The sequence below is a fragment of the Lampris incognitus genome, chromosome 15 (assembly GCF_029633865.1).
Source record: "Lampris incognitus isolate fLamInc1 chromosome 15, fLamInc1.hap2, whole genome shotgun sequence".
Taxonomy (NCBI): Eukaryota; Metazoa; Chordata; class Actinopteri; order Lampriformes; family Lampridae; genus Lampris; species Lampris incognitus.
In genome coordinates, this window is record NC_079225.1 from 27,474,713 (window position 1) to 27,502,058 (window position 27,346).

The 27,346-nt window shown below is 43.2% G+C and overlaps 1 protein-coding gene across 2 annotated transcripts; it reads left to right on the forward strand.

The window, feature by feature from the left end:
• The first annotated feature begins 7,048 nt into the window (after window positions 1-7,048).
• sel1l (SEL1L adaptor subunit of ERAD E3 ubiquitin ligase) lies at window positions 7,049-25,975 on the forward strand. Of its 2 annotated transcripts, none has more exons than XM_056294475.1 (21): window positions 7,049-7,635; window positions 7,767-7,804; window positions 8,348-8,549; window positions 10,880-11,050; window positions 11,507-11,621; window positions 13,520-13,682; window positions 13,836-13,889; window positions 13,991-14,050; window positions 14,175-14,256; window positions 14,472-14,626; window positions 14,898-14,954; window positions 15,067-15,135; window positions 16,018-16,095; window positions 16,308-16,370; window positions 16,492-16,579; window positions 17,834-17,982; window positions 18,671-18,836; window positions 18,946-19,023; window positions 19,595-19,767; window positions 23,000-23,128; window positions 23,267-25,975. In XM_056294475.1, exons 1-21 carry the CDS (start codon window positions 7,548-7,550, stop codon window positions 23,531-23,533), a joined length of 2,445 nt encoding a protein of 814 aa, XP_056150450.1. In that variant the 5' UTR covers window positions 7,049-7,547; the 3' UTR covers window positions 23,534-25,975. The 2 variants fall into 2 exon arrangements, with proteins under 2 accessions (XP_056150450.1, XP_056150451.1); XM_056294476.1 differs by having other exon boundaries at window positions 18,949-19,023.
• Window positions 25,976-27,346: the final 1,371 nt, after the last annotated feature.

Sequence of the window (27,346 nt, forward strand, 5' to 3'; positions counted from 1 at the left end):
GGTAATATTTTCACTTTTTCAATTTCGCTATTCAAGTTCGACCATGTCTCTCTGAAGTTTAAATTGTTTAAAAAATAGTATTGTAACGATCACGGGTAAATAGACTCGCTTGCCGGTTGGCTAACGGCTGGTTAACGTAGTCGCCCGTGGTGCGGGAGACCTGGGTTCGCGTCCCGGCAGCGGCGGTTCCCGACTGATTCCTGAATTCGCTACATTGGTGTCAGAAATGGGACGGTGAGACTGAGGCCATCGGAAGCGCATGTGCCCACAGGCGTGATGGAGCTGGTATGCTGAGGAGTGGGGTAGTGTAACGATTACGGGTGAATAAACTCGCTTGCCGGTTGGCTAACGGGTCGGACCCTTTAGTCAACTGGTTAACGTAGTCGCCCGTGGTGCGGGAGATCCGGGTTAGCGTCCCGGCTGCCCCCAGAATTCGCTACAGTATTAGTTGTTAAAATGTTAATTTTGATGTCAGTCGTTTCCTAACATACATACTAACATATCCATCCATCCATCCATTTTCCGAACCGCTTATCCTACTCTCAGGGTCGCTGGAGCCTATCCCAGCAGTCATTGGGCGGCAGGCAGGGAGACACCATGGACAGGCCGCCAGACTATCACACAGTGCCGGCCGACACACACACACACACACACACACACACACACACACACACACACACACACACACACACACACACACACACACACACACACACACACACACACACACACACACACACACACACACACACACTTAAGTATGGCCGATTCAGCTGATCTACATGTCTTTGGATTGTGGGAGAACACGCAAACTCCACACAGGACGACCCTCAAGGTTCAACTACCCCAGGCTCGAACCCAGGACCTTCTTGCTGTGAGGCGACTGTGCTAACCACTGCGCCACCATGCCACCCATACTAATGTAAACTACTAATAAGACACGTTAGCCCCTAGCCACTGAGGATGCACAAGCCAGTGCATCCTTAGTGCCGGTCCCAAGCCCGGACAAATGGGGAGGGTTGCGTCAGGAAGGGCATCCGGCGTAAAATCTTTGCCAAATCAAATATGCGGATCATAAATAACACTTACATACCGGATCGGTCGAGGCCCGGGTTACCAACGACCGCTACCGGTACTGTTAACCAGCAGGGTGTCGGTGGAAACTATGCTACTGTTGGGCGAAGGAGAAGGAGAGGGGGAAAGCATGTCCAGAGGCAGCTAGAGAGGAGGAAGGGTAGGCATGTGGAGGTGAGAGTTGGAACTTTGAATGTTGGCACTATGACTGGTAAACGGAGAGAGCTGGCTGACGTGATGGAACGAAGAAAGGTAGGCATACTGTGTGTGCAAGAGACCAGGTGGAAGGGGAGTAAGGCCAGGAGTATCGGAGGTAGGTTCAAACTCTTCTACCATGGTGTGAATGGGAGGAGTAATGGGGTAGGGGTAATTCTGAAGGAAGAGTATGTCAAGAGCGTGCTGGAGGTGAAGAGAGTGCCAGACAGAGTGATGAGTATGAAGCTGGAAATTGAAGGTTTATTGCTGAATGTTATCAGCGCATATGCCCCGCAAGTTGGGTGTGAGATGGATGAAAAAGAAGAATTCTGGAGTGAGTTGGACGACATGGTGGAGAGGGTACCCAAGGAGGAGAGAGTGGTGATTGGAGTGGACTTCAATGGACCTGTTGGTGAAGGGAACAGAGGTGATGAGGAGGTGATGGGAAGGTATGGAGTCAAGAAGAGAAATGTGGAAGGACAGATGGTGGTGGATTTTGCGAAAAGGATGGAAATGGCTGTGGTGAATACATATTTCAAGAAGAGGGAGGAACACAGGGTGACATACAAGAGTGGAGGAAAGTGCACACAGGTGGACTATATCTTATGTAGAAGGCACCATCTAAAAGGGATTGGAGACTGCAAGGTGGTGACAGGGGAGAACGTAGCTAGGCAGCATCGGATGGTGGTCTGTAGGATGACTTTGGAGACCAAGAAGAGGAAGCGAGTGAAGACACAGCCGAAGATCAAATGGTGGACGTTGAAGAAGGAAGACTGTTGTGTGGGGTTCAGGCAGGAGTTAAGACAGGTACTGGGTGGTAGTGAAGAGTTGCCAGATGGCTGGACAACCACTGCAGAAATAGTGAGGGAGACAGCTAGGAAGGTACTTGGTGTGTCATCAGGACAGAGGAAGGAAGACAAGGAGACTTGGTGGTGGAATGAGGAAGTACAGCAAATTATACAGAGGAAAAGGTTGGCAAAGAAGAAGTGGGATAGTAAGAGAGATGAAGAAAGTAGACAGGAGTACGAGGGGATGCAGCGTAAAGCAAAGAGAGAGGTGGCAAAGGCAAAGGAAAAGGCGTATGGTGAGTTGTATGACAGATTAGACACTAAGGAAGGAGAAAAGGACTTGTACCGATTGGCTAGACAGAGGGACCAAGCTGCAAAGGATGTGCAGCAAGTTAGGGCGATCAAGGATAGAGATGGAAATGTGCTGACAAGCGAGGAGAGTGTGCTAAGAAGGTGGAAGGAATACTTTGAGGGGCTGGTGAATGAAGAAAATGAGAGAGAGAGAAGGTTGGATGATGTAGGGATAGTGAATCAGGAAGTTCAGCGGATTAACAAGGAGGAAGTGAGGGCAGCTATGAAGAGGATGAAGAGTGGAAAGGCAGTTGGTCCTGATGACATACCTGTGGAGGCATGGAGATGTTTAGGAGAGATGGCAGTGGAGTTTTTAACTAGATTGTTTAACACAATCCTGGAAAGTGAGAGGATGCCTGAGGAGTGGAGAAGAAGCATACTGGTACCGATTTTCAAGAACAAGGGCAATGTGCAGAACTGTAACAACTACAGAGGTATAAAGTTGATCAGCCACAGCATGAAGATTTGGGAAAGAGTAATAGAAGCTAGGTTAAGAGGAGAGGTGACGATCAGTGAGCAGCAGTATGGTTTCATGCCACGAAAGAGCACCACAGATGCGATGTTTGCTTTGAGAATGTTGATTGAGAAGTATAGAGAAGGCCAGAAAGAGTTGCATTGTGTCTTTGTAGATTTAGAGAAAGCTTATGACAGAGTGCCGAGAGAGGAGGTGTGGTATTGTATGAGGAAGTCAGGAGTTGCAGAGAAGTATGTAGGAGTGGTGCAGGATACGTATGAGGGAAGTGTGACAATGGTGAGGTGTGCGGTTGGAATGACAGATGGGTTCAAGGTGGAGGTGGGATTACATCAAGGATCGGCTCTGAGCCCTTTCTTGTTTGCAATGGTGATGGACAGGTTGACGGACAAGATCAGGCAGGAGTCTCCATAGACGATGATGTTCGCGGATGACATTGTGATCTGTAGCGAGAGTAGGGTGCAGGTTGAGGAGAGCCTGGAGAGGTGGAGGTATGCACTGGAGAGAAGAGGAATGAAAGTCAGTAGGAGCAAGACGGAATACCTATGCGTGAATGAGAGAGAGGACAGTGGAATGGTCAGGATGCAAGGAGTGGAGGTGACAAAGGCATTTGAGTTTAAATACTTGGGGTCAACTGTCCAAAGTAACGGGGAGTGCAGTAGAGAGGTGAAAAAGAGAGTGCAGGCAGGTTGGAGTGGGTGGAGAAGTGTGTCAGGAGTGATATGCGATAGAAGGGTATCAGCAAGAGTTAAAGGGAAAGTTTACAAGATGGTTGTGAGACCAGCTATGTTATGTGGTTTGGAGACAGTGGCACTGACGAAAAGACAGGAGGCGGAGCTGGAGGTGGCAGAGTTGAAGATGCTAAGATTTTCACTGGGAGTAACGAAGAAGGACAGGATTAGGAACGATTATATTAGAGGGACCACTCAGGTTGGACGGTTTGGAGACAAAGCAAGAGAGGCAAGATTGAGATGGCTTGGACATGTGTGGAGGAGAGATGCTGAGTATATTGGGAGAAGGATGCTGAATATGGAGCTGCTAGGGAAGAGGAGAAGAGGAAGGCCAAAGAGGACGTTTATGGATGTGGTGAGGGAAGACATGCAGGTGGCTGGTGTGACAGAGGAAGACGCAGAAGACAGAAAGAAATGGAAACGGATGATCCACTGTGGCGACCCCCAACGGGAGCAGCCGAAAGTAGTAGTAGTAGCCCCTAGCTAACGGGTCTGACCCTTTAGCCGAGCGGTTAGTGATGTCGCCTTGTGGTGCAGCACACTTCGTATCGAATCCCGCACCGGGCAAGAAAATAACCGGTTACATTGGTGGCAGCGATGGGATCCGGAAGTGTGCAGATCCTCAGATGTCTCTTCGGAGCGCGGGAATAACAAAGCGCGAGGGCGCGCTTCCCGGGAGGGTGACGACTGTGAACTACTAATAAGACACGTTAGCCCCTAGCTAACGGATCTGACCCTTTAGCCGAGCGGTTAGTGATGTCGCCTTGTGGTGCAATATACCCCGTATCGAATCCCGCACCGGGCAAGAAAATAACCGGTTAAACTAACATATGCAAATCATTAAAGTGATACTGACATCAAAATCTGAAAATTCCTATTGCTAGCCTATGTTCCGAGTTGTAATAAGACCACGGAGAAATTCAGTGGGCAAAACAGCGCGTCTGCTGCCCCTCGAGAGAGATCTGTGATTGACTGTAGATGGTGTCCAATGACAAATTGTGCCGGTGGATATGTAGACGCCAGTCAATTTCCATATAGGATGTGGCGAGATGCGATAAAACCACGGAGAAGCCGTTCTTTCACCCCCTCCTGCTAGCTACTTGGCTCGAGTTTGTGCTATTTTGCTGAGACTTTATTATCGATCTTGCTATGACGTATTGCCATCTATCTATCTATATACATATAAATATCTATCATCTAGCTATCTAACAGCTATTTGTATCATCTAACATAGTATTTGCCAAGTTGTATTGCACTGCCTACCATCAGTTTTTTCTACGGCAAGTGACGAGCGGTACCGAGCCCCACCCACGCGAACACCCCGGAAGACAGTAGCCAATAGCTTTGAATTCATAAAACCCCACCTACTTTCGGTTATGATTCAAACTCCCAATGATTCAAACTCCCAACGTTAAAAAATGCGTTCAGAAAGGCCATGTCAGTCTCTCTTTAATATCTCAATTGGGTGTTTAACTTGACTTATTTTGACACCCCCCCCCCATGGTCGTTTTAGGTAGGAGTAAAATCCTAGTCGTTCTAGTGCTAGCTAACTGGTTTGAAGCTACCTAAATAGATAGCAGGGGCGGCACGGTAGCGCAGTGGTCGCCTCACAGCAAGAAGGTCCTGGGTACGAGCCCCGGGGTAGTTCAACCTCGGGGGTCGTACCGGGTCGTCCTCTGTGTGGAGTTTGCATATTCTCCCCGTGTCTACGTGGTTTCCCCCCAAAGTCCAATGACAGGTCAGGTGAATCGGCCGTACTAAATTGTCCCTGGGTATGTGTGTGTGTGTGTGTGTGTGTGTGTGTGTGTGTGTGTGTAGGCCCTGTGATGGCCCGGCGGCCTATCCAGGGCGTCTCCCCGCCTGCCGCTCAATAACTGCTGGGATAGGCTCCAGCATCCCCGCTACCCTGAGAGTAGGGGAAGCGCGGTTTGGATGATGGATGGATTGATATGGGCTCTCACGCGCGCGCTGTTCACTGGATGTGCCACTAGAGGGCTCTAGGGTTTCAAATGCTCTCGCGGGCCAACCGGACCTCTGGATAGCTCTTGCGCAGATAAGGTTCATTCCCCCGCATTTTTTTTGCACCACTTTTGTCCACAACGGCGCCTCATACAGGGACACTGGTATGAAGGCATTATTGGTGCAAAACAACTGGGCACCTGTGACAGTGGATTTTGTAGTTGTAGAACATAGTTACACGTGTAGCAGTAAATTTGAAGTCACGGAGAAAAAGTTACAAACCTGTAGAATTTTTTTTCTTTCCCCACAAACACAACAAAAGTGATTTGTGCATCTGTAGAGCCAGGGGCGGGGACTGTTCAGAGATCAAAGAACCCTTTTGGCCAATCAAAGGAGCTCGTTTGGGCGCCTGTCTCAGTCTTGGCGCCGCTTGGCGCCCTACGAGAGAGAAAATATTCTACAGGTGTGCAACTCTCATAGCACGAATTCACATAACTGATTTACGGATGTGCAAATTTTGTCCATGACCTCACATTGTTTGATACGGGTGTGTGAATGTGTATTGCACCATATTCACTGCAGCAACTGTAGCAAACATGTGAGCGTATGAGTTTCTCAATTTGTGATTTTTAGAATACGATTTTTGCACCTGCAATAAAAAATGTGAGTACGTGTAACTGTTGTGTTTGTGGGAGAGAAAAAAATTCTACAGGTTTGCCACTTTTTCTCTGTGACTTCAAATTTACTGATACACGTGTAACTATGTTCTACAACTACAAATTCCACTGTCACAGGTGCTCAGTTGTTTTGCACCAATAATGCCTTCATACACTTGCGACGGAACGATGCTTTTTTCCCTTTTTTTAAAATTCATGTTCACTGAGGGAACGATGCATTCGTTCACAAAAGGGGCACCGTGAATGTGAGCCCTGACTGAGTCGCTAACGTCCACCCCTCATATTTGGAATTCTCGAAGTAGAAAGTAGTACCAACTATTTTGTTTAATAATTATGTGTTGCGAGAATATACGTGCTGTACATAATTAGGGTATGACTTTGTTATTTCAGTTTGCAAATTGTATCTTTTTATCCTTCCCTAGTAGCGCGCTGAACTGAGGGTTCGGCTGTTTCAGTCCAATGAGTGGGACTTACGCCGTCGGAGCTCCGGTCAAGCACTGGACGATTCGTTGACGAATATTCTTTAATTAATTGACTCTAATGATTCAGTACACTGAAAAGAACTGCTTTGCCCATCAATAGATGAAAAAATGCAACGCCACCGGAATTAACAATAGGAAGGACTTGCAACGTTTCGCCTCGGAGCGTTTGATGTCGTGGACAAGCTTGTCAAGTAGAAGCATAATTGTGTACACACCTGATTGGACGACATGTTTGTAGCCTCCAACGATTGGTCAACATCTTACCAAACCTTGCTCCGATTGATCAGTTGACGAGAACAGGAAGTGTGTGTGTCAGGACTAGACTTTGCCTTGCTAGCGATGGTATCTAGTGTCATCAAATTCAGGGTTTGCAATTTTGAAAATCGTCGTCACTGCTGAATGTATCAACAGTCCGGTTACGGCTCGATAGTAAATCGTAGATTCAAGAAGTTTCGTCGAAAGCTTGCTACGTTAACGTCGTTGTTTTTTCCCCCATCTCACCTTAGCTAACTCGTTAGCCGACGTAGCGTTGTTTGCAAAAGACAACAAGCCAGATAGCTCGCTCGTTTAGTCTGATAGCTTAGCTTTAGTCACCCTGTCTATTATTTAGCTCGCTGGTTTGTTTGAAAGCTGCATTTTCCCCCCCGAATCGACGTGAAACACCAGAGAGCTTGTTTTAAATGGGGAGTGTTAGCTAGATTATAGCCGTTCTCTATGAAGGACTGGCAACTTTAAGAGGGAGAAGAAACTGTAAATGGATGTTTGGTATTAGAAACATCATCAGCTATAGCTAGCAGGTCGCTAGACTGTTGTCAACAATGGGTTTTAAAAGGTCTTTAAAGAGGGTGAGGATACTGTCTTTTTCGGCCATTCTCTTGATATGCTTCGTCAAAGGAACAACAGCGGGTAAGAGAAGCAGAGAATATTGGATTAGGTTTGTTGAGCCATGGCGTTTGTCATCCTCTGCCAGACATTTGACGGGTCTGTCTGGCTAAACATATTCCCATTTTGACATGTGTGATGTCTAATCTTTGCAGATGAGGAGCTATATGGAAATGATGTTCCAGACTTAAAGGTACGCCGCGTGCAGTCTGTTATGGTTGAAGATGTCACCATCAATTTCTGAGCCATAGTAAATGACCTGCTTAACCTGTGCATGAACATGTTTTGAGAAATGTTAATTTCATGTTACCAAGACAAATGGCAGAATTCGTAATGCAGCCTGTCAACGGTTCCAAATCCAAGCCTTTTGTATAGCCGAATATCACAAATTATAAATCGGTCTCCACTTGGGGAGTAATACTTAACAAACGACTTTCATAACTTTAACCACATACCCAAATATTACAGAGAATAATTATTAGTTTTTGCCCTAGATATACAAAGAATAACTTGTCTGGATTTAATGTCTATATCTAGGGCTTGCTGACTGTGTTTTCACTGCTATAGAGGCTAATTTCTCTAAAAGTACATAAAACTACTACAGTCATAGCAGTTTTTCAAATAGCTTTAATCCTGGTCCTAACCGGCTGCTTTGAAACTAGTAGTTCCAAGGTTAAGCGCTGTCTCTTGCCCTTTTTGTTTGCTCATCTGTAACAAAACTGCTTTTTCCCTCCAGTCTTATCATGACCCAGACTCTGAGGAGGAGGAGGTCCCTGTTGGATCAAGAGTTGTGGCCAGTGCCACGATGACCTCTGTTAGGGAGGCCTCCCATACAGGAGAGGAGAGACAGTCAGTGAGTGGGCTCCAAGACAATGGAGTAGAGGGGGAGAAGGAGGATTTGCCCGAACAGCCTCCTCCTATTGAGAAGTCTAAAGAAGGTAAGAGCTAATAGTTTAACCCTTACAATTGGATCCCCTTTGTTCTTTCCCAGCTTAGTACCACCTGGGTAATGCAGGGGCAAGAGCTAAGAGTCTGGTAACATTGAGCATGCACATATTCTGGTCAAGTACTTCAAGTCATTCAAAATGTCACTGTTATTTTGACTTTTTCAATGTTTTAAATGAAGGGCTTCATTTTTTTTTTACATTTTCGTTGGCATACTTACTGTAATGAAACTCATCCCACTCTCTCTTTACTGTTAAGTGCTCCTTCTACCCGTGCCTGTCTTGTATGCGTCTAACTGTATTTGTGAGGAAGGGATGATGTTCTTCAGCATTGGAAATGAACCATGCTCATTTAAATCTTAGCCTTTTTCTTCATGTCTCTGTTCAAAAAAGGTGAGGCACATCTGTTTGAGGATTGCAGTTGGAGAATGGTGTCCAGTCGCTGGAGACTTTTTTTTGTGGACATCATTCCCTGTATTTGTTTGATTATATATGTTGTTTAGGTTTGATTGGTTGTTGACACACTTTGATTTTTTTTAAAGTGTTGTCCAATTTGTTTTTGTCCTCAAGGCAAATATTTAAAACTCTCCAGTGGAATAACTTATTTTGCTGCATTAACCAGTCACTAATGGTCATTGAAAAAAGTTCCATATTTGTTTGTAAATGCCTGTCTCCAGGTGGGCAGTATGTTAGGATTTGTTTATCTGCTTTTCAGAGCAGATTTGCTTGTGTTATTATTTGCAAATCTTCAGATTTTCAAAATTGTAGACATGATTGTTTTGTTTGTACTGCCAGTCTCTTATATGAGCAGCTTAACTGAAAGGCAAAAGATTTTGCTGCCTAAAGCTCATGCATGCACATCACAGGCCCAACAGTGTGACACCTTGAAATATGCACTAAAGCACTGGAAAAGGCATCCTTAAAAGGAACTCCCTTATTTGTTGGTGAATATGCTTAATAGTCATTTAAAGAAAGGAAATTGATCTATGTTTGAGTTTTTTTTCCCTCAAAGCAGGACCGAATTTTGAATGCTGATAGTTTTTACAGTTTCATTAAAGCTAATGGGCCATGTGTTACCGTCTTCAAATTTGAGTTTTAGCATATCCACATTACATTACAGTAATTTTGCCGACGCTTTTATCCAAAGCGACTTACAATAAGTGCATTAGCTGCCAGTTTACGTGTGTGTGTGTGTGTGTGTGTGTGTGTGTGTGTGTGTGTGTGTGTGTGTGTGTGTGTGTGTGTGTGTGTGTGTGTGTGTGTGTGTGTGTGTGTGTGTGTGTGTCATCCCAGGATGTAGCTGGGATTGAGATCTGTAATTTGCTGTTTTTAGTTTGACAGCTCAAAAACACTAGCTTTTTATGGTGTTATTGTGTTGAATAATACACATAATATCCCTGTTCTAGCTATTCAAGCTAGAGGCCAATTAAGTTTTCACAAATTCAAAGTGGTAACTGAAAATGTTGAAGCAGCAGAGTTTCAAGGGATGAGGAATAATTTAGTCATTATTCATGGATATGTATTATAGATGTGTATATAATATATTTTTTTCTATCCCATTAAATTAACTCTGCATTTGTCACAATTAGAAGAAAACAAAAAAAAAGTTGTCAAGTACAAAGTTTAAGTCAGCTACAAATGCATTTAGGTTCTATACCAAGAACTACCACCAACTGAAGAAACCAACCTACAAGAGGCTTGCTTGGAGCAATTTAAGCTTGTGCCAGATGTATTGAGGCATAATTAGACTCAGTTTTTCCCTGTTTCTTGAGTCTTTTTCTTCTTTTTTTTAAAATTTGAGAATGAGTATGGTCTTGTTTTCAAAACCCTGGTTGAGCTTTGAGATGCTAGTTTGGCTTTACTTTGTCCAGTGCCTGCCTCTGATCAACGCTGGATTTGACAAAATGCTTATGAGTCATGACCCATGAGAATTAAAAGCACCTTGCACCTGTTGCTATGCCTGCAAGCAGTTGCATCAGTTATCTTGGGGATTATCAGTTCCTGCACAAAGCTCTCTCAAACAAAAACTGAACTTGAGGTTGAACAAAGAATATCCATTTTAGAATAAGGGGGATTGGGGGGGGTGTCAAGAAGTTGGAGAAAATGTTTTGTTGTTGAATAAGTGGTATGCTGCCGTAATATTATATTAGGTGGCTAGATGGATAGGTTGATTTGAAATAAAAAAATGCTGTTTATTATTATTAGTACAATACTTCTGCTTTTGGCTCATACTCTCCCTACCCTGTACCCTTCATCCCTTTCCCATCTTTTGTTTGTTTGTTTATTTGTTTTTGTTTGTTTTTATTTTTTAAATTTTGATCTAGTTCCTGTGGTGAATGGAGGGACAGCAGCCAATGGAGAGCCCTGTCTCTTCCCCTTCCTTTTCCAGGGGAAGGAATACTCGGACTGTACCACTGATGGAAGGAGGGATGGACGACTCTGGTGTGCCACCTCCTATGATTATGACCAGGAAAGGAAATGGGGCTTCTGTGAGAGTAAGTCTTCATGACAGTCTTTAGATTTTGAAAGAAACAAGTATTTCGAAACAATTTTGCATACAGACTCTCTGCTGAAGGCCTTCTGAATGGAAATTTGAGAATAAACAAGTAATTTTTAGATGTGTATTACAAACATTACAAGCTTAACATTAAATTATGGTGATATCTGTCTGCCTTATTTGGCAGCTTAAGACTTAACCTACTTACTAAAAACATTGTGAAACTTGCCTCCACTGCTAGACTGCTAGAATTACTTGATAGCCTATAAAAAAAATTAATAATTTGAATGCCCAAATGAAAGATGAATTTTAAACCCCAGTGGGTACTGAAACTGAGAATAGAAAGAAGTCTGTCAGCGAAACCTGGTTTCTGCTCTCACTTACACTAAAAGCCTCAGATAAATACTTCTTATGCATCCAGGTAAAATAATGCTCTGTCCTGTCTTCCCCACAGCTGATGAACAGGCCAAGCAGAGACACCAAGCAGAGGAGGCTGAGGAGCATTATCAAGATGTACTTCAAATGTATCAAAATGCACTTCACACCACTAGGAAGAGCCAGAGAAAAGAGTGAGCCTCCTTCTCTTTTCTCCCATCTTTCTCCTCACACTCACACTTCCTCTCACCCTCCCCCTTTGCAGTGCTGACTGTAGCAGTTGTTTATTTGGTCCCTGTCTGGAACCATTTCAGACTTGTAATAACATGGAAGGTCTATGGAAAATAATGTTTTTTTTGATTAATAGGAAAAACTTAATATCAAATATTAATTTAAGTGACCTGGGGAAAGAACATTGCATTAATTGATTTAGGTGATGTTTTATAGTACTAAGTGTTTTGAATCTTTAAACCTTTACACAGGGTTTGGTGGTAAGCCGAAAAATTATTAATTTTATTGGCAGATAAGTCCTGTTGAGGTGCATCTTTTTTTGATGGTCTCTTATGGTAAAATACAAACGATTATCACCACTTGATCACAATAACGCTTTTCTCAATTCCTTGAAGAAAGAGGGAAGTGGGGTTGATGAGTCAGAGACTACCTGATGTAATGTTTTGTGTAGGGATGCACGATATAGGATTTTTGCCATTATCGGATTCTGATATGCCAATGTTTTCCCAACTCATTTTGGCCGATGCTGATTTATGCGAATTTTTTTCCATCTAATTGCAGAGAAAATCAAGTTTCTCTTGTAGTGGACTGAACTGAAGCTGTTATACTACCCATGAAAGCTGTGCGCACCCACGCAGACATCACACTGCTGATCTCTATTTTTGCGCGGCTGGTCTTTTTTTTTTTTTTTCCCTCTCTCTACACACGGCCCTCCAACAGACGAGTACAATCTGTTTAAACATGATTAAAATAAATACCTCATTGTACCAGTCAGTGCGACACAGCAATGCAACCTTGTGGGTTTTCTTTTTTTTTTATTGCACATTGAAATACTAAATCAATCAAGTCAATGTGTATCTATGATCCTGTAGTTAAAACAATCTAGTTAATTCAGTACCAGTTAAAGCATTTGCCACTTAACTTACCTATTTACCAAAGTATCCTACTTGAAATCTCCTCTGAAAACTGCTTAGAAAATGGCTAGCATGCAACACAGACGCAGTTGTAGCAGGTAAAAAAAAACCCCAGAAATGCTCCACCCCACCTATGTGACACACTGCGTCCATGCCTGGTCAGTGGTTCACATCGCGTGCGAATTAAAGCGTCGTCCTATAGGCATTTTGGGGCGACATTTCATCTTTAATCCTTTATTGGCCGATACCGATGACGTGCCGATATCATCACGTATCTCTAGTTTTGTGCATTTATCATATCTTGGGCATTTAAAGGTGTACCATGTAACCATGATGTCGCACCTCCAACATAGGTAAATATGGAGTCTAAATCTAAACAAAACTAGAACCTCTCTTTACCCATCATCCCCAGTTTTTCGCCTACCCCATCCTCTTCTAAGCAGTGCTGCATATGTTCTTTTTACTAGGCCAAAAAGAATAATATTTGTCATATAATACCACCATGCAAAGTTAAAAGGAATAGCTCTGCAATTTGCTGTTGGTTTTAGTTTGTATACCCTGAACTTAAGTTGAGTTTGGAGATACCACAGAGCACATTGTTTATACTGTGGATACTTATCAGCCAGCAGCAGTCATTAGGGTTGGGCGATGTGTCAAAATTTTCTTACCGGCCAGCGTAGGAAAATTTTAATGGCAAGCACAATACAACCAGAGCCCCTGGGCCACATCTCTAATCTAGCATTCAGTATGGCATGTAAACTAAAACTGTTTACCAAGCAAAATGCAACAACTAGTTTATGTATGCGTGCATATTTGTGTGCAGCAGTTTGTGCATTGCTGCCTTTGCCAAGAACATCCTATTTGTTTTGCATGTCGGCACTCAGCCCCTTATGTACACATTATCTTTATTATGCCTGTGTTGATCTGACTTCACCTGCACCCCTCAGGCTGTATGAAAAATTGCTGAAGGTGGCAGAGATAGGCCACCACAAAGCAATGGAGAAGGTAGCCTATGCCATGCTGTTTGGAGACTTCATGAGCCAGAACGTCCCCAGAGCCAAGCTGCTGTTTGAGAAGCTTGCCGTGGAAGGATCTCCCAAAGCTCAGACAGTACAGCTTTCTCTCTTTCACTCTCTCAGTATACCACAAAGTTAATCTCTCACACAGGAACATTGTGGGATGCTAACGTGTTTGAAAAGAGAGATTTTCAAAAATTGATGAATGCACATACCTCTATGACTCACCTCCCTTGTTTTCCCATAGGCACTTGGTTTTCTCTATGCTGCTGGGCTTGGAGTGAACTCGAGTCAAGCCAAGGTACTTTTTTACTTGTTGTGGCTTAAGATGTGTCTGCTTGTTTTTCAATAGTGTAATCAACATGTTCTAACATATTGTTCTTATTAACTAATATTTTTCAGGCCTTGGTTTATTACACCTTTGGCGCATTGGGTGGCAACTTGGTAGCTCACATGATTCTGGTGAGCAGATGTTTTCATTATGCCCTTAATTCTCACTTTCTTTTGTATTAAGTCATTGCTGTATTACTCATATGTTTCCAATACTTTTCATGTAATCATGACTGATGTTTCCTTGTGTCCTCAGGGATATAGATATTGGGGAGGTGTGGGGGTGCCCCAGAGTTGTGAGTCAGCACTAACACACTACAGACTTGTGGCAAATCAGGGTGAGAACACACTGCTCTCCACCACCTGGTTAATCGCTTACTACTGTTGCACTAAGAAATGCTGAAAATACATCTTATATGATTGAGTAGATATTAATATTATTCATATTCAGAATGAAAATGTCAAGTGCTTATCCTTCAAATTCTTTTTGGATCAGGAGCATGGTCAAACTTTTTTATTTTATCCCCATTTCTCTTTCTCCCTTCACCTCCAGTGGCCAGTGATGTTTCCCTGACAGGGGGCAGTGCAGTGCAGAGGATCAGGTTGCTGGATGAGGTGGAGAACCCTGGCTCCACCAGTGGGATGCTAGAGGAAGACCTAATCCAGTACTACCAGTTCCTGGCTGAGAAAGGAGATGTCCAAGCACAGGTAAAGTCTAGATTGTTCATTTATCCCAGCAAGAAACTCTGTGCAGAAATGAGCTTTCAGTGTTGCTGCTTTCAGTATAAAAAACTGAGAGGAAAATGAGTACTTCGAAATTATGTACAATTTCATATTGGTGTAGAGAGGATTATAATGATGGGTTGTTACAGCACATTTTATTGAACTAACTGGGGTAAAAAAATGGAAATTGGAAATTTTTCAGGCTCATACTCAATGTTGTAATTGTCATTGATTAAAATGCTCATTGCCCTGACAGCTGGGACTAGGCCAATTACATCTACATGGAGGAAGAGGAGTGGAACAGAATCACCAGGTGACAAATATTCCAAAGAAGTTTTTTCTGTCATTAGAACTTTCTGCATTTTTATATTCTGTACTTTTAAAAGGACTAACTAAACTGATTCCTGATCCTTCTGATCCCACAGAGAGCTTATGATTATTTTAACCAGGCTGCTAATGCAGGGAATACACATGCTATGGCCTTTCTAGGCAAGGTGGGTGAGATGTCTTACAAGCCTATTGTCACTTTTCCACACTGTAGAGAAGGCATTTTAAACAAATACTTATTGTTTATAATAAAACAACACATCTAGAACATATTTAACAATAATTTATGGGGCATATTCACATGACTTTAAAACATTATCATGGAGCTTATGGACTTTAAAACATTATCATGATAATTATCATGGAATGATAATTATTATCATGTCCGGGTAGCATGGCGGTCTATTCTGTTGCCTACCAACATGGCGATCGCCGGTTCGAATCCCTGTGTTACCTCCAGCTTGGTCGGGCGTCCCTACAGACACAATTGGCCGTGTCTGTGAGTGGGAAGTTGGATGTGGGTATGTGTCCTGGTTGCTGCAACTAGTGCCTCTTCTGGTCTGTCGGGTACCTGTTCAGGAGGGAGGGGGCACTGGGGGGAATAGCGTGATCTTCTCAAGCACTGTGTCCCCCTGGTGAAACTCCTCACTCTCAGGTGAAAAGAACTAGCTGGGGACTCCACATGTATTGGAAGAGACATGTGGTAGTCTGCAGCTCTCCCCGGCTCAGCAGAGGGGGTGGAGCAGTGACCGGGATGGCTCGGGAGAGTGAGGTAATTGGCAGAATAAAATGGGGGGGGGGGGGTAAAAAAAACATCATGGAAATGTGTCTTAACTTTTATCTGACAAATATGGCTTCTACACAGTATGTGCAAACATGAACACGTAATACAGGCTGCCAGAAAACACAAAAACAAACAGGTTGTTGGGTTGTTTCAGCAGAGGATGGCGCCATTCTACAATTATGGACTGGTGCTTTAATGTGGCACTACATTAGTATATCCACATTGATAAATTGATGATTACTTATGGATGATATCTTCCCCTTAGATGTACTCGGAGGGCAGTGAGTCTGTCCCACAGAACAACGAGACTGCCCTGCAGTACTTCAAGAAGGCCTCTGACTTGGTAAGACGGCTGTTTTTATCAGTATGGTTAACTTGCCTTGTATGTCCAATTTTGTTTTTATTATCAGCCCTGGAATGTTTTCTTTGCAAGGTCGGCAAGTCTTAACATAGGTGAGAGTTTGTGAAAAGATATGTCAGTTCTACCGATGATAACGTGCTTGTCATTTTTCTGCTCTTTTCCTTTTCCACATTCCACTTGCTCCTGTCTTCTAGGGGAATCCAGTTGGGCAGAGTGGCCTGGGAATGGCCTACCTGTATGGAAGGGGTGTCCCAGTGGTAAGTGACCCTAAACTTGGAAAAAAAAATTCTGCTAATTCATATGGTTTATGAGTCTCTTGGAGAATTCCAGTTTAATTAATAAGCTTACAGATTATATTTGTGTTTTGTGATTCCTCAGAATTATGAACTTGCATTGAAGTACTTCCAGAAGGCAGCAGAACAGGGCTGGGTGGATGGACAGCTTCAGCTGGGCACTATGTATTATAGTGAGTGGATGGGCTATAATGAATGGAAGGGCTGGTGTATATTGTGCCTTCGTGCCTTTGTTTCTGAGTTGCATCGTTTTCTGTCCTCAGAAGTTTAAAATTTGTAGTTGATGATCAGTGATCTATTTGTGTTAAATGAAATGCCCTCTGTTTCTGTGAAATACTTGTGATCAGTTGGTTGATTTCACTCAAAATATTGTACCAGCTAAGGGGCGTTCAGGTAGCATAGTAGTCTATTCCGTTGCCTACCGACACGGGGATCGCCAGTTCGAATCCCCATGGTACCTCCAACTTGGTCTGGCGTCCCTGCAGACATAATTGGCCGTGTCTGCGGATGGAAAGCCGGATGTGGGTATGTGTCCTGGTCACTGCACTTGCACCTCCTCTGGTCGGTCGGGGTACCTGTTTTGGGGGGGGGGGCGGAGATAGCATGATCCTCCCACACACGACGTCCCCCTGGCGAAACTCCTTACTGTCAGGTGAAAATCAGCGACTGGTGACTCCACATGTATCGGAGGAGGCATGTGGTAGTCTGCAGCCTTCCCTGGATTGGCAGAGGGGGTGGAGCAGCAATTGGGACGGCTCGGAAGAGTGGGGTAATAGGCCGAATACAATTGGGGAGAAAAGGGGGGGGTTAAAAAGAAAATATTGTATCAGCTGCCACTTTTTGAGTTCAAATTCTTAACCAGGCAATCACGCCTTGGTATACCACTTGAACCTCCAGCAGAATGTGATTACTGCAACAAGAGATCAAATTATCTTGACTCCCTGCCACCTGACATTGAGCTATCAGTTATGTCTAGCTTGCCAGAGTTTGTCCCTTTTTTTTTCTTTTTTCTTTTCTTATGAAATGATTTGTTGGCTGTCTGGTTCCCTAGGAAACAGAGCTGACTGGTCGCCCACCTACATTCTGCTCACAACTCCCCCGCAAGTTTTTGATCGCCATAAGATAGCACCCTACTTCAATACTCTTATTTAAAAATGTATTTAATCTTTAAAAATTAATGTACTGCTGCTGCAAAAGCTTAAGAAGGTCCTATATTCTCTTTCTTTTACTTGTGCTGAATTCTTCTCCCTCAGGATGTTGGTCCACTATTCCTTGTCCAACAATTCCGCTCAATTTTTTTTGACCAGAGGGATTGTCTCTCCTTCTCAGTTTGATATAGTAATGAGAAGACATAAAAATCTGTCTCCATCTCCATGTCTCTGAATTTCTGCTCCTCTGTCTCTCTCCATCTCCGACCCCCTTCCCAGATGGCATTGGGGTGAAGCGGGACTACAAGCAGGCGCTCAAGTATTTCAACCTGGCTTCCCAGGCAGGCCACATCCTGGCTTTCTACAACCTGGCCCAGATGCACGCTACTGGCACCGGTGTCATGCGCTCCTGCCATACTGCAGTAGAGGTGAGCCTCCCTGAAGCTGCTGCTTGTTATCTCTTCTTTCTTGCGTTCTCCTGGCTTGTTTGTGACCTTGTGTATATTAATTACCCTTTCCTCATGTGCTGTGTTCCAGGCATTACGTTTTTGGCTTTAAATGCACTGGTCTTAAAACCTGCAATGTAATCGTCACTTTAGTGTTGAAGTTAAGTTTTTAAAGTAACGTTTTAAACTGCTGTTACTGGTTTTTAGAGAGGACTCTTTAGCTATCTGCTGGCTACAGTGTCTGATGTTTTACTATTATAGAAGAATGTCTTTCAATTGATGCCATTGAAATATAATTTTCATTTATGAACATAAATGGGCTAAGTCACTAGCCTTTGGAGTCACCCACCATGCTAATACCTGTGAACAGTAATCTATTAAAGCCTGATGTTGCCAACTAAAAACTCATTTATTAGTTGAAAAGTTTTTTCCTCTTTACTGTTATTTACTCATTTGGCAATGGTTTTTATCTGCTCTTTATATTTACCTGATATCAGCATTAAAGTTATCAAGGTCTGATAATGGTGAGTAAAACAAAGCCTAAGACATTACAAAGCCAGCTTTTAAGAAAAAGATGGTGTGAGAGACAGGTATAAAAGTAGCATTGAATGTTAAACAGGATGTTATTGATATTGTTAGTTTGTGACTGTGTGTTGTGTTTTGTTGGCAGCTTTTCAAGAATGTATGTGAACGTGGACGCTGGTCAGAGCGCCTGATGACGGCCTATGGCAGCTTTAAGGAGGGTGAGATGGATGCAGCTCTAGTCCAGTACCTGCTACTGGCTGAGCAGGGCTACGAGGTGGCCCAGAGTAACGTGGCCTTCCTTCTGGACCAGAGTAAGAGGAATCATTTACGTGACATTGCTAGATGATGGCTTGTTCAAGCAGTACCACAGCTGTGAAGAAATCTCTAAATATGCATGTTTGTGGTTGTTGTTGTTTCAAGCAGAAGGATCGAAGATCTTCAGTGACAATGAGACCTATCCCAGGGCCTTGCTCCACTGGACCAGAGCAGCAGCACAAGGTCAGTCCAGATACATTTCTTCCTCCTTTTCCCCCATAGCACTTCTTTGTTTTTCTGCAGCATGCAGTGACAGGCATGGGCGCAAGTCCATGAATACTGAGATGGCATCCAGCGCTTTACCTGTGCAGTCATCCATAGGGTTAGTGATTTTGTCAGGAAGGGCATCCAATGTAAAATTTTGTCAAATTAGTATGCGGATTGACAAGACCATATTGGATCGGTCAAGGCCCAAGTCAACAATGGCCACCATTGGTGCTGTGCCCTCACAGGGTACCAATGGAAACAATGAAATCAGCTGTGGTTACCCCTGAAAAACAGGGAACGGGCCGAAAGAAGATGATGCACTGAGGAGTGACCAGCAATATTGGAGAAAGGGAGGTTGGGATATGGAACAGTGTTTACAAGTCATCTCAGACCAAGTTTTCTAAGTACATGGTTAACACCCCAATTTCCTTTTCACCAGGATGCCCTAGGAATAATTGTTTTGACTATACACCCCAAGTGAAATTTTCTCCTACAGACATATCCATTGAGTAGCATTAAAGCCAGTACATCTGATGTCCTTTTCTAGGTTACACTGTGGCTCGAATAAAACTAGGGGACTACCACTTCTACGGCTATGGAACAGATGTGGACTATGAGACTGCTGTCATCCACTACAGACTGGCATCAGAGCAACAGCACAGTGCTCAGGCCATGTTCAACTTGGGCTATATGCACGAGAAAGGGCTAGGCATCAAACAGGTTAGCATGACGGGTGGGCTGGGGGTGTCTGTATACCTTTACACGTTGACTATTTCCTTACTTTAACTTATTCCAGCATACATACTCAAAACATACAAATCTATACAAACTTGCGGGAACACTATCACTATATGACAATTGCTGACCTATATGGGGCCACGACAACAGACTGTACAATAATCAAATTCAATCAATTACAGCCTTAGACTGTAACAATTAAATTGCTCATGTAATTACGTCTTTATCACATGCTATCATTAGACTGTTATTGTAATTAATTATGCTATTGAGGGACAAAGTCAAAATTGGCATGCCGTGTTCACATGGACACCGGATGCCATTGTGGATGAGAGCAGGACGGTAAAATCAGATGACACCGGTGAATTATGCTGACAATGGCAGACGGCACTGCCGTACAAAGTTAAAAGAGTTAGGTAACTGCTTTTTATTTCTACACAAAGTAGAACACTCTGTGTGAGAGAGAGAGAGAGAGAGAGAATTATTGAATATAATATCATCCTGAGAACTGGGGGGGCGTCTGAATTTTATTTACTTATGTAATGTTTTTAGTGTTTGGAGCAACAAAAACAAGTTCCAAAAGAAAATAATAAAGCACACATACACACACACACATACACTACCGTTCAAAAGTTTGGGATCACCCAAACAATTTCGTGTTTTCCATGAAAAGTCACACTTATTCACCACCATATGTTGTGAAATGAATAGAAAATAGAGTCAAGACATTGACAAGGTTAGAAATAATGATTTGTATTTGAAATAAGATTTTTTTTACATCAAACTTTGCTTTCGTCAAAGAATCCTCCATTTGCAGCAATTACAGCATTGCAGACCTTTGGCATTCTAGCTGTTAATTTGTTGAGGTAATCTGGAGAAATTGCACCCCACGCTTCCAGAAGCAGCTCCCACAAGTTGGATTGGTTGGATGGGCACTTCTTTGAGCAGATTGAGTTTCTGGAGCATCACATTTGTGGGGTCAATTAAACGCTAAAAATGGCCAGAAAAAGAGAACTTTCATCTGAAACTCGACAGTCTATTCTTGTTCTTAGAAATGAAGGCTATTCCATGCGAGAAATTGCTAAGAAATTGAAGATTTCCTACACCGGTGTGTACTACTCCCTTCAGAGGACAGCACAAACAGGCTCTAACAGGTACTATTTAATGAAGATGCCAGTTGGGGACCTGTGAGGCGTCTGTTTCTCAAACTAGAGACTCTAATGTACTTATCTTCTTGCTCAGTTGTGCAACGCGGCCTCCCACTTCTTTTTCTACTCTGGTTAGAGCCTGTTTGTGCTGTCCTCTGAAGGGAGTAGTACACACCGGTGTAGGAAATCTTCAATTTCTTAGCAATTTCTCGCATGGAATAGCCTTCATTTCTAAGAACAAGAATAGACTGTCGAGTTTCAGATGAAAGTTCTCTTTTTCTGGCCATTTTTAGCGTTTAATTGACCCCACAAATGTGATGCTCCAGAAACTCAATCTGCTCAAAGAAGTGCCCATCCAACCAATCCAACTTGTGGGAGCTGCTTCTGGAAGCGTGGGGTGCAATTTCTCCAGATTACCTCAACAAATTAACAGCTAGAATGCCAAAGGTCTGCAATGCTGTAATTGCTGCAAATGGAGGATTCTTTGACGAAAGCAAAGTTTGATGTAAAAAAAATCTTATTTCAAATACAAATCATTATTTCTAACCTTGTCAATGTCTTGACTCTATTTTCTATTCATTTCACAACATATGGTGGTGAATAAGTGTGACTTTTCATGGAAAACACAAAATTGTTTGGGTGATCCCAAACTTTTGAACGGTAGTGTACATATATATATATATGTACACACACACATATATCCATCCATTCATTATCTAAACCGCTTATCCTGCTCTCAGGGTCGCGGGGATGCTGGAGCCTATCCCAGCAGTCACTGGGTGGCAGGCGGGGAGACACCGTGGACAGGCCACCAGTCCATCACAGGACCCACACACACACACACACACGTTCACACCTAGTGACAGTTGAGTACGGCCTAATTATTATATGAATAATTAATAATTTAGTAGCGGCGATTTTACATTGAAAAATAGTGTTAAAATGTTAATCCTGGTGTCATTCGCCTCCCGACAGACACACCAACATATACATGCATTAACATCTCAATTGGGGATATTCTGTCAAGATGGATGCCCAATTGAGATATATAAATTGCTGTCCTTTCCCCTCCATCACCGGGGCACACTACAGCTGTTGGTGGGGGCACACATTGAAAGCCAGCCTTGTGCCACTGAACGCCCGTTCTGAGGCTGCAGACTGCTCGAGCTCTGCCCATAGCTGCACAACGAGTGTCATTTCCGGCTGTGCTCCTGACCTGTTGACCTGCTGCAGTGATCCAACCTCGCTCGAGCCTTCCTGAATCTTGCACACATGTTTCTGTTGCAGAGACGTGTGTGTGTGTGTGTGTGTACACATGCACAGCGCTAACTATCCTCCCTCTGAGCTCAATGTACAAATGCTCAAAAACAGACATTTTTTGACCCAGTGTCCACTACAGTGAACATCATAAAATGGGCTTGTATTTCATGCTTCAAAAAGTTCAGCTTCACTAAAATCTCCCTGAAAGCATTCATCAGGTTCTGACACATGAAAAAATAAAGGTGTTTTTACTAAAAAATAATTTAATGTAATATTTTATTACTAAAGGATCTTTCGTCCATAAAATGTCAAAATTTGGTTGTCAGGCATCTTTTGCACCTTCAATTTCAACTTCACAGGGTCTGGTTGTAAAGCTTAGGTATTCCTCTTGGAGGCACATCCCGAATTTTCATGATGGCATACAGTCCTGGAAGACACAGCTCCAAATCTATAATGTCCACTACAGAGAACACACATGCATTGACTGGGTCTCAAGAGGCTAAAACAAACACAAAAACAATTTTGTACAATATTTATTTTTTTCTACAAACAATACATCGCTACAGAAACTTTGTCCTGTACTTTTTTTGTCGCCCTACTGGCTCTATTACGCAGTTTGTTGTTTTTCCTGTGCCATATTCCCAACTGCCATTTACCCTCTCTCGGTAAAAAAAAAAAAATTACAGATTTTTGCCATCAATTACCATGGCAACGATCAAAGGCTTCAAAGCATTTGGGGTCAGCCCTAATGTTCAAGGATACAGATGTATACTTGTGTAACTGAACCATTCTATCTGTCTCTGCAGGACATCCATCTTGCCAAACGTTTCTATGACATGGCAGCTGAGGCTAGTCCTGATGCCCAGGTCCCAGTCTTCCTGGCCCTGTGTAAACTTGGCCTGTTTTATGCTCTGCAGTACCTGCAGGACCTTAATGTGAGTACATCGTGCTCTCATTTCAGCTTCATATTAGTAACTCAGATGTGAAACTCAATGATTTTTAGGCCCTTAGTGGACATAGCTGATTTGCTTTTTTTCCTCCCCTGTCTTCCCTCCTTCCTGACCTCCTTTTAGGTGAAAGAGCTGATCACCCAGGTGGACCTTGACCAGCTTCTAGGCCCAGAGTGGGACCTCTACCTCATGACTGTCATTGCCCTGTTACTGGGCACTGTCATTGCCTATCGACAGCGCCAGCACCAAATCGTGGTGCCCCCTCGTCCACCAGTCCCTGCCCCACCACCTCCTGCCAGACCACCCCAAGAACAGCCAGAAGCCCAAGTCGAACCCCAGGCTGTAGGAGACACACAGGAAGAGGCCCAGGCTGAACCAGAGCAACAGTGAGAGACGGTCAGATGGAGTGTGGGCAGGAAAAGACGGAGAGAGAGCAGTTTTGTACAGAGGGCTCTTCAAGCCTTCTCCAAGGAGTAGATAATGCCAACTAGCCAGCTACCTGCTAGCATGAGCACAGCTCCACACTCTCCCTGCTACCTGCCGCATGCTAAAAGAGACTAAGAAGGCTACTGAGCAGCTTGGTGTCAGTATTTGTTCTCCATTCAAATATGTCCCCCATGCTTAGGCAAGTCAATGGGGATATTTGTTGACAACGCTATGGAACAGATACTGTCCAAAGGAAAATACAGACTTGGAACTCATTAGTTTGTGACTCAGGGTATTGCCAGAGGCACCTTTCTCTTCTCCATGGAATTAGCCGCAGGGTTGCCATGTTGAAGGTACTTTTGGACTTGTCTAATCAGCAAAAGAAATTATAGGGTAATTGGAATCAAATATGCCAGTTTATTTCCTCTAACTCTCCCATTTTCTTAAGGGATTTAAAATTCAATTTAACTGGTTTAGTCTATTTTGTTGCTCTGCATTTAGGGGGGAAAAACAGGACAGTGTTAAAGAAAAACCGGTAACACTTTCTATGAAGCTTGCATCTATAATGCCCTATAAGCATCTATTGCACCTATAACGCCCATACTTTCCTATAATGTGTATTACAGTGACTAACGTCTATGGCTTAAGACTGAAATAGCACTGAAGTCTCATTATGCATCTCTACAAAACTTCAGCAAAACAAGTTGGATATGATGCATTATGACATTTGACAGATAAACAGGCTAATGATGACATTTATAATGCATAAATCCATTTTAAATTGACATAATTTATCATAAAGGTGGTTATGAGGTGTTGTGAGGGCATATACATGGTTATAATGAATCTTACAATGGCTTATAGCTACACTTATAGGGCGTTATAGATGCTGATAGGGCGTTATAGATGCAAGCTTCATAGAAAGTGTTACTGAAAAATCTACAAAGTTTTGTTCCCGCAGTCTTTCAGTTGCTGAAGGAACAGTAGTGTTTTTTTTATTTATTTTTTTCTCTCATGCATGTGTTTTTGCATTTTAAAAACATGACTTATTTTCGAGCATCAGTTTGGCATTTCTATAGGGTGTTATAAGTGAGCAAGCTTTTGGAAACCTTTACTTTATTTAGTGACCTATTTGTCAGCAACATTTGTCAGCATGTCGACTTTCCTGAAGTAAAGCTTAACAGTTTGTGCACACCCTGCCCCGCTCCCTATTCAAATGTCACTGTAGTTCTAATACTAGCAATAGTAGCGCTGCTCATTGGAGCAAGCAAAGACAAGCTATCACCCTTAGTTCATGTCATGGAGTACATCAACAAGAAACCTCCCATTAGTCTTTAATAGACGACTGTATCACTGATGAGACTGTACTCAACGCCTTGTCAGGATGCTCAGTGGTGATTCATGCTTGTGTGAGATAAACAAGTTGGAACACATGTTTAGTTTTGATGTTTCCTATTTAATGTGAGTGACGTGGCTTGAGAGAACAAAAATGTCCCGACTCACCTAAACTGGTCTCAGTTATGTCTTGGTGCCACTGCCCTTCTAAAAAAGCCTCAATGACCAATCCTCCACAGTCCAAACTTTGTAGATGATGGCAGAGCACGCATGCTTTTATTGATTCCTTTTTAAAAAGCCGAGTAGCCCATACAATCCAGTGTGGCAGAAGAAGCGTTACTATCTGTACAACATCATCGACCTTGTGAACCGTGATTGGTGTTAGTTACACAGGTTTTGAACTTCTTGTCTTGTTTGGTTTTTACAAAACACTTTGATTGCTGTCTCCCATAGCACACCCACCTGCCCCCCCTCCCCCCGTCTAATAAGCCTGTTGTTGGCTAAAGCAGAAACATCTGATTGACAGATCTTAACGATGACAACTTGAACATTGATGCACCATTAGCGAAAAGTGGAAGAGATTTCTTTTGTGGTTGCTTACACAACTTCAACCGTGGCTGCAAATTTCAACTTGAAGTGAGGAAACGATCTAGCCACGGCTAGACCATAGTATAAGTATTAAAACAAAATCAGTTGTACGATCTGTTTTTTTTTTGGTTATCATTCTGTATTGGATTTTGCGCATAAGTTCATTTCATTCAGCTTTATAATGGGAGCTTTCTGCCTGATATATGGAGGACGATTTTTGTTTGTCTGGCAATACACCCAAACGTGTATGAAGTCTGTATAGGAGAGTAGAATGTTAACGAGATGGTGAAAATAACTTGAACCTGTAATGATGTCCCCTGTATTTACTTCATGGAAAACAAAAAACTCAGTAGCGTTGCTATCTCACACAGAAAGAAGCAATTTTGTTTCCCAAATGAAACACTGGTTGAAGTTTGTCTAAAAGACTGCATTTTTACCATCACAGTGACAAATTTCTAATGAAATTAATAAATGATATAAATATTTAATGACTCGGTTTCATTTGACAGTCTTGACTGCTGAAGTGAAAGATGAATTTCAATTTGAAATATTTTGGGCGTCTGGGTAGCTTAGCAGTCTATTCCGTTGCCTACCAACACGGGGCTTGCTGGTTCGAATCCCCGTGTTACCTCCGGCTTGGCCGTACATCTCTACAGACATAATTGGCCGTGTCTGCGGTTGGGAAGCCGGATGTGGGTATGTGTCCTGGTCGCCGCAACTAGCACCTGCTCTGGTTGGTCGGGGCGCCTGTTCGGGGGGGAGGGGGAACTGGGGGGAATAGCGTGATCCTCCCATGCACTACATCCCCCTGGTGAAACTCCTCACTGTCAGGTGAAAACAAGCGGCTGGTGACCACATGTATCGGAGGAGGCATGTGGTAGTCTGCAGCCCTCCCCGGATCGGCAGAGGGGGTGGAGCAGCGGCCAGGGCAGCTCAGAAGAGTGGGGTAATTGGCCGGATACAATTGGGGAGAAAAAGGGGGGGAAAAATCCACAAAAAAAATTCCATGGTGTGTTGGAGCAGCTTCATAACAGCAATGGTGAAATTGGCTTTAAAAGGAGAACATACCATGAATGAATTCTAACATGCTTTTTTTTTTCCTGGCAAAAGCAAAAAAACAAAAACAAAAAACAAGCAGGCTGTGTTTGGGTCAACAAGAGGGTCCTTTCTGCTTTATGTCAGTGTGCCTGCATGTTGTGTTGTCACTCAGCCTTTTTGTCCCGGCCGGGGGAGACAAGGTGAGGATCATACAGTGACAGCGTCACATTGTGCAGTCTGTAGGCCGGAGCCATTGACTGGCCGGCACAGACCACTATGGGGTGGCTTTGGATTGCTGTGACAACATGTGCGCTCGCGTCCTGCTCTGTCAAAGGTAAGTGCTAGAACAAGCAGGAGGGCAAACAACACACACACACACGCATACACACACACATAGACACGCTACACGTGAGTCAGTGTGGACATATTGTTATAGCAGTCACTCTGAAACGAGGCCCTCGTTCAGGCAGTTTTTTCTCCATGGTTTTCATTATTGTGAGACTTTAACCAGGTTTTTCACACCGTTGTGTAAATACCAGGTGCTAAACGTTGAGTCTCATACTTGATTCAATGGATGCGAGGCTTTTTATCTACTGCGTACTTATTCCGAGGAAAAAGTATTTCCATTTTTTTTCTTTATCTTTTTTTTGTTATTTCTTGGTTAGTGGCTACCTAAGCTATTTGAAAACCTTTTAAATGGACACTTTGGAAAAATGTTGTCTTAGGAAGCGAATGGTGGTGGGAGTACGAGGAGGGAATACGACACTACAGCAAAGAGGCACTCAAAAAGGTACGGTCACTGATGTTTGGGGACAA

Bases quoted from the DNA above. Each gene is read 5' to 3' on its own strand.
- sel1l (XM_056294475.1), top strand. From the start codon at position 7,548: ATGGGTTTTAAAAGGTCTTTAAAGAGGGTGAGGATACTGTCTTTTTCG. The intron at 16,371-16,491 runs GTAAGTGACCCT...GTGATTCCTCAG, and splicing joins ATGGAAGGGGTGTCCCAGTG to AATTATGAACTTGCATTGAA. The intron at 19,024-19,594 runs GTCAGTCCAGAT...GTCCTTTTCTAG, and splicing joins GACCAGAGCAGCAGCACAAG to GTTACACTGTGGCTCGAATA.